General features: G+C 33.9%; 1 protein-coding gene across 2 annotated transcripts; it reads left to right on the forward strand.

The window, feature by feature from the left end:
* Window positions 1-1,035: 1,035 nt before the first annotated feature.
* On the forward strand, window positions 1,036-4,983 carry LOC115724120 (uncharacterized). 2 transcript variants are annotated; one of them, XM_030653587.2, is made up of 8 exons: window positions 1,036-1,489; window positions 1,682-1,787; window positions 1,935-2,027; window positions 2,104-2,296; window positions 2,574-2,752; window positions 3,079-3,320; window positions 3,563-3,726; window positions 4,505-4,983. In XM_030653587.2, the coding sequence occupies exons 1-8, from the start codon at window positions 1,138-1,140 to the stop codon at window positions 4,667-4,669; spliced, it is 1,494 nt and encodes a 497-aa protein (XP_030509447.2). In that variant the 5' UTR covers window positions 1,036-1,137; the 3' UTR covers window positions 4,670-4,983. The 2 variants fall into 2 exon arrangements, with proteins under 2 accessions (XP_030509447.2, XP_030509448.2); XM_030653588.2 differs by having other exon boundaries at window positions 1,089-1,560.
* The last annotated feature ends 5,729 nt before the right edge of the window (window positions 4,984-10,712 follow it).

Consider the following 10,712-nt stretch of genomic DNA (forward strand, 5'->3'; position numbering starts at 1 on the left):
CCTTAAAAGTTAACAGTTTTAGAGAATTATTTTGGGAACTTCTGTATCATTGCCAATTATAGCTCTTATTTATAAAACTTTACCTAATATTTTACTTTTTTACCCCTAAAATTACTATTATGTACTTAAAATAAAACTAATCAAACTAATGTATATAATATATAATATTTTACTTTGGTAATTACGGAGAAATTATCAGCCAAAAAAGAGACAATTTAATTGTATGCAGATCTAATTTAATTTTGGTGCAAGTATCAGCGGCAATTACAGGAAATTTAAATTTTTGAAGAGAGTAATGATTGCTGTTATAATGACAAAGTAACCATGAGTATGACAATGTAACAAAAAAATGTGTCGTTATTAATCTCAACATAGGGATATAAACAGGTATAAATATTTAAACCCATACCCGCCCGCTCTGTCTTCGAAATTCAAACCACGCCCTCTAGGGGTGTTCGCGGTGCGGGTGGTGCGGTTTTTGACTATTTTTTCAAACCAACCCGCACATGCGGTTTTACCAATTTCCCAAACCGCACCAACACCGTGAAACTTAAAACCCGCAAAAACTGCACCGCGAAAAATAGTGCGGTGCGGTACGATTTTTGTAGTTTATGCAGTTTGAACTATCACTAAATAATTAAATTATTACAAATATAACAAACTTTGAGCAAAACTTGTCAAAATACCATAAGGCTTGAAAATAAATATATAAAAACAATTAAGTGTCAACAATACAATAATTAGTGGACTTTGAGTTGAACATTCACATATTAGACCTAAATAAATATAAAATTGGTATTTTTATAATGTGCGGTGCGGTTTGAACCGCATATTAGTAATTTAAAACCGCAAATCGCACTGCACCGCGCGGTTTAGAAAAAATTCAAACCTCGAAGAATTTTAAATCACATTTTTTTTTGTGGTGTGGTGTGGTGCCGGCAGTTTGAGCGGTTTGGGCGGTTTGATAAATACTCCTACCGCCCTCACTCCATTAAAGATAGGTACTCGCATGTACCTAAACCCGCGGCTATAATTGCCATCCTAAAATAAAAATAGCATTCGTTTTGTCGTTTGGTGATTTGGGAGTCGGGACCCGATCATCCCAACTTACCAAGACTCTGCAACTAAAGCTCCGCCATGTCGCACACAGAAAACTCTCAGAAAACCCAAACCCACCAAGCTCGACTTCTCAAATCTGCAATAGCCTCAAGGCTCATCCTTCTCACCTTAATCATCTTATGGCGAAGCCTTCTCAGCCCCTACGATACCTCCGCGCCTCTAAATCCAAATTGCTTATCAAACGTCACCTCAACCCATCATGCTCAAAGGGACCATCTTCTTTGGCCTTCCATGGCGTCCGCAATCGAATCCAGCATTGTCTGGGACGGCGTCTACTTCGTCCGCATCGCCCAGTGTGGCTATGAGTACGAGCAATCATACGCCTTCTTTCCCCTCCTTCCCATTTGCATCTCCGCCTTGTCGAGGACAGGTCTGGCCGAAGATATATGAGTCTTGATTATATCCAGTTTGGATTTTCAACATTTATCTTCAAAATTATAAGTAATCTAACTTAGTTACTTATAGTAGGTTAGCGATTTAGTTCATTTAGCCTATTTCATCAGTTTCTTCAGGTTATTTGAAGTTTTGTCATTATGTTTAAATGTTGGATTTTCTGTTTCAGTGTTTGCTCCATTGGTTCCAGTTATGGGTGAAAGAGCTGTTTTGGGTTTAACAGGCTATGTGATCAATAACATTGCTTTTGTGTTTGCAGCGATGTATCTATATTGGTGAGCTACTTAGCATTAATGAAGTTGAAATCATATCACAATAGAAACATTTTGTTAGTTTGACTTTGAAGTATGTAATTCGGTAGTCATACGTAGCTTTGTTTGCTTGTTCTGATAGTTTTTGTTTCAACTTGTCACTCCTAATAGGCTTTCAGTTACTGTTTTGAAGGATCGCGATGCAGCACTTAGAGCTTCTCTCTTGTTTTGCTTCAATCCAGCATCAATATTTTATTCCTCCATGTAATAGTTCTAACGTTTCCATGTTATATTGATGTATGTAAAAAGCAACAAAGCTAATGTTTTACTTGGTCTGCAGATATACTGAGAGTTTGTATGCTTTATTTTCAATTGGAGGATTGTATCACTTAGTGTCTGGGAACAACAAAATTGCAGTTCCTTGGTTTGCTCTCTCTGGATTTGCTAGGTCTAATGGCGTGATTAATGCTGGTTATATCTGTTTCCAAACCATGCATCAGGCATGTGATTCTATATTAAGAAAGAAGGCTTTTGTAAGTATTATTTGTGTCTTTTTGCTTATTTGAGTGGATTAACTAAACAAGATTGGTGTTGCATTTTCTTTGTCAAAGTGGATTGTTTATTGCAATTTCAGATATGTGCTTCTATTCTTTGGTAATATCCTCTTTGTCAGTTGTTATTAAATGGATTAAAGTTTTGGATGTATAGAATCCTTAGGGGGATATCACATTAAATCTTAAATCTCAAGTATAAATAGAGTATGGTAATCATTTATTTCTTCTCATTAATTATTTTTGCTTTCTTTGTCAGTTGACCATGAAGATTCTTACTGGTGGAGCCTTGCATTGTATATTTATTTTCACCCCATTTCTTGCATTTCAAGTCTACGGATACAACAATATTTGTGTGGGACATTCTCCAGATAATATGAGGCCATGGTGCAAAGCAAAGGTGCCTTTGTTATACAACTATATTCAAAGTCATTACTGGTAATTTTTCCTTCTTTTAATTTTCATTACAATAGCATTTTCGTTTATTATCATTTATCACCATGCATGGCTATTTTTTTAAGCATTTTTTGGGTTGGATGGTTGAATCGAATAGCATAGTTGAAAACTCGATTGACTGAACATATAAATACAGGTTCTATATAATTAACTTTAGTTTATATGACATAACGAATAAACTATCTTCATTTACATGTATAGAGTTTCAATTGCACAACCTTCTTATATAAAATTGGAAGATTATCCAACTTTGTTATTGATAATTAATCTTCCTCTTTCTCATTCTGCTTTGTGTTAATGAATAACAGGGGAGTCGGCTTCTTGCGGTACTTCCAATTTAAACAGTTGCCAAATTTTCTACTTGCATCTCCAATTTTATCTCTTGCACTTTGCTCAATTGTGAATTATGCAAAGTCAGAGCCTGAGAAGTTTTTCTCTTTGGGTTTCTGTGCTTCTACCAAAGATAAGAATTATGCAGCGGTTCTTTTCATTCCTGAGGCAAGTCTGAGAGCAAACATCACTATAGATAAAACCTCTTCTAAGATACAGGGTAATCATCCGACAAATTGTTAATTTTCTCTGCTTGCATAATGCCCGCATCATAACTGTATTGGTTGATTAAGCATGCATATCTCCATTTCCTTTTCGGTGACATCTCCCTTTGTGAAATACCAGTTGCTTTAATGCCTTTCATAGAACTTGGCATGAGTATTACTCCTTATTGTCTTTCATATTTTTGTTGCATTTTGCTACAACTTGATACCTATTGTTTTTTTTTTCCCTATTTTAAAGATAAAATCAATCTTAGACCAAAGAAGCCAAGGATGAAAGAAGATTCTCCTGCTCTACTCTCTGAATCCTCGGATAAAATAGGATACCTGTCTGTGTTTGTTCTTCCGTTTATTCTGCATCTGGGATTTCTGGCAGCAACAGCATTTTTTGTCATGCATGTGCAGGTTTGCTCTCTTTGATTTGTCAACTAGTCGTTAAGAGTTATGTTTAGCTATGATCCACATTCTTGACCCCTTATCACAGTTAGGCTCAATTTGATTAGGGAAAAAAGAATGAAGTGGAATAGAATGAAAGAAAACAATTTTTTTATTATTAGTATTAAACACACAAGAATAAATGTGAAAATATTTTTTTTGATATTTTGGTGGAACAATCATTCTATTGCACAAATATTTTAAAATAAATTACTTATATCTATTATATTATTAATAACTCCCCTTATTATTTTCACCACTCCCAACCAAACAAATCCTTAGGTGCTAAAATTATTTTTGAGTGCTTGAATCTCTTTTATTTTCTATCGTACAATCTAGGTCCCCAAACCTTTTTGTCATTTTTTTGTTCTGTTGTTGAATCAAAGTCATATTTTTGCACATGATTGCGGTTGTTTCAATCTAAAAAATTCTGTAAGTGTCATATGAACTCATTTACTCTCATTTGAAACCTATGTTCTAATAATTGGCTATAAGTAAGGTTTCTTTTAGATTGGTTAGCACTTAAAGAGATGGAGCTGTCAAATGGAATGATAATTCTGTAGACTGAATTGATATAGATTTAAAAGATATTAAATTATTAATCGATAGAAATGAGAAAAAACTACACCAATTAATAAAATAATGCATTTGCTAAATGTCATAGTGTTTAAATAAAATTTTGACCCCAATGAGAATTTAGTTTTAGTTGTATTTGGGGTCATATGTTCTGACTATAAACTTTTGACAGGTTGCTACTCGTTTCTTATCGTCTAGCCCTCCCCTTTATTGGTTTGCTGCACACATAATGAAGTCTCTTGATAACCGGAGATGGGGATATCTGATCTGGGCATACTCTGCATCCTACATTCTTCTCGGAAGTTTGCTCTTTTCTAACTTCTACCCTTTTACGTGAACTCTCACACTACTGTTACCTCCTTAGAGCTTCTCTTTTGAAGGGTTAGTTAGCCTTACTGAAGTGAAGATCTAGCTTCCCTTAATTGATTGCCCATGGAGACTCATTTGGTTATGATAAATACTAAATACCTTAGTGAAGATCTAACTTGTCTCGAAGAAAAATTCTTATAACAATGACTACCAATTCTTATATATTTCAGTTTCTTTTTTTTATTACTTGTTAGCAAAGAATAGAGTCAACTCTGGCTTGTCTTGAGCAAGTTGTATTTTTGAGCATATGATTGATTGATATTTTATTATATTTTTTGTGTAGAAGAGAATTTGTTGAATATAAACATGTATTTTTTAGCAAAAAAATAAATAAAATTATGTAGATGACATGTCTTTTTTATCTCTCTCTCTCTCTAGGTTTTATACAAAGCTTAAACTTGAAGTTTCAGAGTGAAATAATAGACGGAAACTAGATATATTAGACAAGGATTCAAGCTATTCTATATTAAATGTAGTATCTACACTACATTAAGTTTGTTGTAGATAAAAAAAAAACAAAAGACTCAATGTTCTCCATTGACCAAATAAATCCAGACCTGACACCCAAAGATGGAAAACAAATAAAATTGTAATAATTACGACGACCAGACTTCTAGTGGCCAACAACGGCGGAGATTGATGAAATTATAAGATTTCTATGGCTTGCTCATTTGAAAGTCGGAGATATATATATACCTGAATAGGGTGACAAATGGCACTGAACAGGGAAGTTCTCTCTCGAAATACTTGCATATTTATTTCTTACATTCTCTTTTTTGCTGTTTTAGGGCGCTTTTTTTTGGCCTGTTTCGTGCTCAAGGATTTTCTTTATGACTACAGTTATTTTATTCCATGTACTCTGTGTGCGTTTTGTTTTCTTAATACTTTTCGGTTTAGTTTACAGATGTTATCATTCTTGTCGCCACCAATGATTGATTTAGTTCACAGATGTTAACATTTTTGTCGCCACCAACAAATGGAATTTTCTTGTTCCGGTGTTGTTTTTTATTCAGTGACAACAAGGATTCAAGGAGGAGAGAGCCGTAAGGATCTCGTGGTTTGTTTCTTTGTTCTTCCAATCGTCGCTGATGACTAATTATTTAAAGGCAAATAAGAGTGATGGCCGAGATTAATTCTTGATAGTATTTAATGTTGAAAATTTTTAGCCTTCAGTTTACAGAATCTAGAAGAAAGAGGGTGGAGGAGCTTCTTTGTTCCGATGACAAAGATGGTATGGTAGTGAAATATACGGGATGGTCTTTAACGTTTTTTCGGTAATTTTATTAATTACCTTTATTATATTAACTAATTATCTTTATTATAATAAGCTATCAATTAAACACACAATGTTATGTATAAATTTTATATCTGTGGTTGAATATGTTTTAATTTGCTAGATGGTTTCCTTTAGACTTGTATTTTATGTTGCATAATGATTGCGTATCCCTAGATCTATATGATTGTGAATTTTTATGTTCAGATGCTTATAGGTTGAACTTAAGGGTAATCATAATACACAACTAGATCTTAGAAAGTGAAAACTATGGTTCAATGGTAATTGAATCACACCCGGGGAAAGAATTGAATGAGTGACTTAATTTCAGAATTCACCATGGAATTTTGTAGTGATTAATTATAATACGAGCGAAAGGTTAGGTGTCCTCAAATAGCACGAAGTAATTTGTTTAGGGACCCTCCTTGTGAAACAAATGAGTAAATATTTTAACTATTTGTTTAGGCGGAAATTGTTGTCATTGGAATCTAGTAACTAATTGACCTTCTTTATCATATATACTTATTGGGCTGGTTTTGTCAAGGAAAAGTTTATTATGTTTCATGCTCAATGAAACTATGCTTAGGGCATCAATGCAAACAAAGTACTCTTACAAAATGCAGATGATGTACTGTATTTGAGGGTGTTAACTCAGTGTAGCCATGACTCATGTGTACAAGTATAACTTACTTTTTGGCTAACAAAAAGAGAAATGTGTAGATTTTTTATGGCAGGATCATCTTTTTGTCCTAGCTTTCCTCTTCTTAGATTTCTTGGCTCCTAAGATTTGCATATTTTCCTCTTCTTAGATTTCTTAATCAAGTGTTTTTTCACCTTGAATTAGGTATCTAGCCAACATTTGTAGGACCCCTTGATGTCGTTTTCTTTTTTCTCATTTTTTTGGTAAATTGTAATTTTTTTTAAACATAGCATTTATCAAATTACTAAAATCTTATATAGGGTTTTGGCTTGGTAGCTGTTAATTGTAATATAAATACCACAAATTACTCATACATGAGTAATGTAGGACAAACACACACTAGTTTTTTTTTTTTTTTTTTTTTTTTTTTTGATAAAAGCACACTAAACATATCATTTATCCGATTACCAAAAGGTAAAATAGTAATTTTAGTAGTGTTGTGCCTTTTGTAATGAAGTAATGAAGAAGAAACAATAAATTTAAACAACATGAATGATTCAAATTATATGATTCCAAAACTAAAGAAAAGGGAATAAGCTGAATGTTCTGCTATTATTTTATATATTTGCTCGAAGAACTGAGCCAACTTTACATTACATACATAATGACTGAACATTCAAACTTTGGAATATTTGAATGTTGTAAGAACTTTGTCCTTGATTTCAAGGACAAATTCAATATTTTACAAATTAATCATTACACAATTGCAAGAAGACAAACAATGCACAAAAGAATTTCATATCAATTTTTGATGTTGTCCTGTTGATATTCAATGCTAACTCCTCATAAGACAGTCTTTTCTTCAACATGGTCCCTCAGGCTCGTGTTTCGGGAAATCCGCAACAAGCAACTTGTTCTTTAGGAAATTATGCTGAGCTGCAGGTAAAGTTTTGGTGAGGATGTCAACAGTTTGTTCTTTTGAGGGTACATAACAGATTTCCATCTCTTTATTTTGACTGTCTTTGATGAAGTGAACGTCCATTTCATTGTACTTGCTTCTCGCATGGAATACATTATTGCTAGCTAGTTGTTCAGCCCTTGCATTGTCACACTACAATGTAGTGTATTTTGAATTTTTTCCCTGAGTTCAATATAACTTCAACCAAGCTAAACATAGTTGGCAATGTGCCAATGCGTACCTTTGTGCTTGACTGTGCAATAACTTTTTGATTCTTTGACCTTGAAGAGATTAAGTTTCCACCAACATATATAGATCTATCATCTAGAGAACCATCCCAATTTGAATAACAATTAACCTCAACTTTTAGTTATTTGTTGGTGTAAACACTAGCCCATGTCCAATGATTCCCTTTAAGTGTTTTTGTATTTATTTGCGAGCTGACCAATAGTTTTCAGTTGGAGCATGAATATGTTTCACTGCAAATGCTCTGGCAAAATAGCTAAGGGCGTGTTTGTAAAACCATTGTGTAATTATAATTGAGTAATTCAGAGTTATTACAAGGTTTGATGTGTTTGTTCAACTATGTAATTATAAAGTAATCGTGTAATTTAAGGTAACTGAAGGTTCTCAATTACACTTTCTAATTCTTATGAACCCCATGAAAATTGTGAGTAATTACACAAAATTACCATTTTTATATAATTAATATCATTAAAAAGTGTAATACTAACTCATTTACCAAACATGAGACTAAAGATTCATATACAATTATTACTTGACATCTAAACACACATTGTATTTTAAAATAAAGTGTAAGTGCTCTCATGTATAATTACTACCTTAATAATTACACTACCTAATAATTACACTTAGGTGGTATTTGGTTGGAGGTAATGAAATAGAATGGAATAAAGTTTCATTTTATTTCTTTGTTTGGTTGTATTTTAAAGTATTGGAATGACCTTATACTAGAATGATTTTTCTACTATTTTGGTGGAATGACCATTCCATTTTAAAATTAAAGGAAAGACTATTTTAATATAAGATGAGAAAATATTTAATAATTTTTTTATCAATTTTTTATGCATTTTAAATTTGCTTCTATTCTTATTCCTATTCTCATTCTCACTCTTTTTCTTATGTTTTCATTCCTTTCAACCAAACGCCACCAAGTGTCAAATATTTCACTCCCTTCAACTGTGCGAATAATGTAAGATTCTCAAATGGATTGCTATCTTAATGGCATCATTTTGACCTTGGTACAGTGGTGTGGCTGAAGATTATCAATTCACCACGTTACTCCTGTCGAGTAAATCAAGTTTATATTTGGTTTGAGAGAGATGAAGACATCGATGCACACTCACTATCTTAAAGCCAAGAAAGTAAGTAATAGAACTTAGAGACTCGGGAGCATATTTTTCTGACTAAGATTTTTGGTACTCCTGTCGAGAGGATCCTGTCAACATATATGAGGAGGTAGAGAACAAAATCGGAAGTATTAGCTAGAGAATTTACAAAACCAAGGGTGAGTAAGGTGTGTTATTAAGTAGCAAACTAGGTGTGAGGAATCTGTTTTAGGCCATAGAGAGCACAACTCAACTTGCAAACAACACTCAAATTAGAAGAGTCAATGTATCCTTCTGATCGACACATGTAAGAAGAGTGCCATTGAGGAAGGCGTTATTGATGCTGACTTGTTGGATAACCCAATTGTTGCAACAACAAGAGTGAAAATCAGTCGAATGGTAAAAGGCTCAATGACAGAACTAAATGTTTCAAAAAAAATCAATTCCATGAGCTTGTTGAAATCATTTCGCAACAAGTTGAGCTTTGTACCAATGTATGAAACCATCATAGCTGTAATCCACTTGTTGGGAACAATATTCATCACATCACTTGGGACACAAATGTCCAAATGTTTTTGTTTTATTTTATGAGAGCATGATATTCATCATCCATTGTTGCTTTCCTTTTGGGAATGACCAAGCTTGAGTAGCGAAATGAGGTTCAACTTCCTCTGTTATGATTGATGAGTTGAGAACAAGTGTATACTTTGGGTATAAAGATACCAATTTTGGATTTAGTTATCATGGGATGTATGGATGTAGTGCAGATGAGTTGATGAGTGGGGGCAAGGAGATCAACATGAAGTGGTGTCGTGGCCGAGGAATCAAAAGAAAAAGTGTTTTAAAAAGGAGGAAAAGAACTTTGATGTCCTATTTCAGAGAAATAAGCAACTCACAAACTTTGACTACAGGCTACGTACGTGATAAGCGCAAGTGAATTATCTCCATTCAATCCAAAGAGAGGGATTTAGTTATAGAGAAGGAAATGGGGGTGAGAACGTACCGGTTTCTTGAGGATGAGAATTATTTGAAAGAAGTACTACCTCAGGAGACATTGAATTGTGAGTTGGACTGGTGAAATCAATACCTGAATTATCAACAAATATGGGACAACAAACTAGGATGGAGCATTAGTGGGAGTAGAAGAAAGAGAACCAGAACAAGTGAGAAAGGACCTTGCCGAGAAAGGAAAGACACTTTCATGGAAGGTGACACTTGGAGCAATGTATACTCTAACAAAAGAATGAAGACATAAATAACCCTTGTGGTTAGGGCTACCTGATAATACACATGAAACAAACTTGAAGTCAAGCTTGATTTGATGTTTAATATATGAAGAAAACACAGAGCCAAGCACTCTTATAATTAATATAGTTTGGAATGAAATTGAACATGGCTTAACATGGAGATTTGTTGGATAGAACAAGAGTGGAAAGGAGGTTGATGAGATGGAAACAGTGGAAAAGAAGGAAGTTGACATATGTACCTGAGACTAGAGAGTAAGCCCAATTGAACCTAGTATAGTGACCATTACCAATAATGAGACTTGTTACAATTGTAATCTAGTTTTTGGGAAATGGAGGAACCATCGTTAATGGCATAGGGTGAGGTGCCATTGTCCAAGTACCAAGCATGTCATGACTGGGTTTGGGAGAGCCAATAATAGCTTGTTTAGTGGAGTTGGTGGGAGCTTGAACACTATCACAGGACAAGTGGACATAGATGATGGTGTAGGAGCATAGCCTTGGAAGGACAAATTAAAGTGATGATAGCATTTAAAATGCTACATGT

Source organism: Cannabis sativa, chromosome 9 (assembly GCF_029168945.1).
Source record: "Cannabis sativa cultivar Pink pepper isolate KNU-18-1 chromosome 9, ASM2916894v1, whole genome shotgun sequence".
Lineage (NCBI taxonomy): Eukaryota > Viridiplantae > Streptophyta > Magnoliopsida > Rosales > Cannabaceae > Cannabis > Cannabis sativa.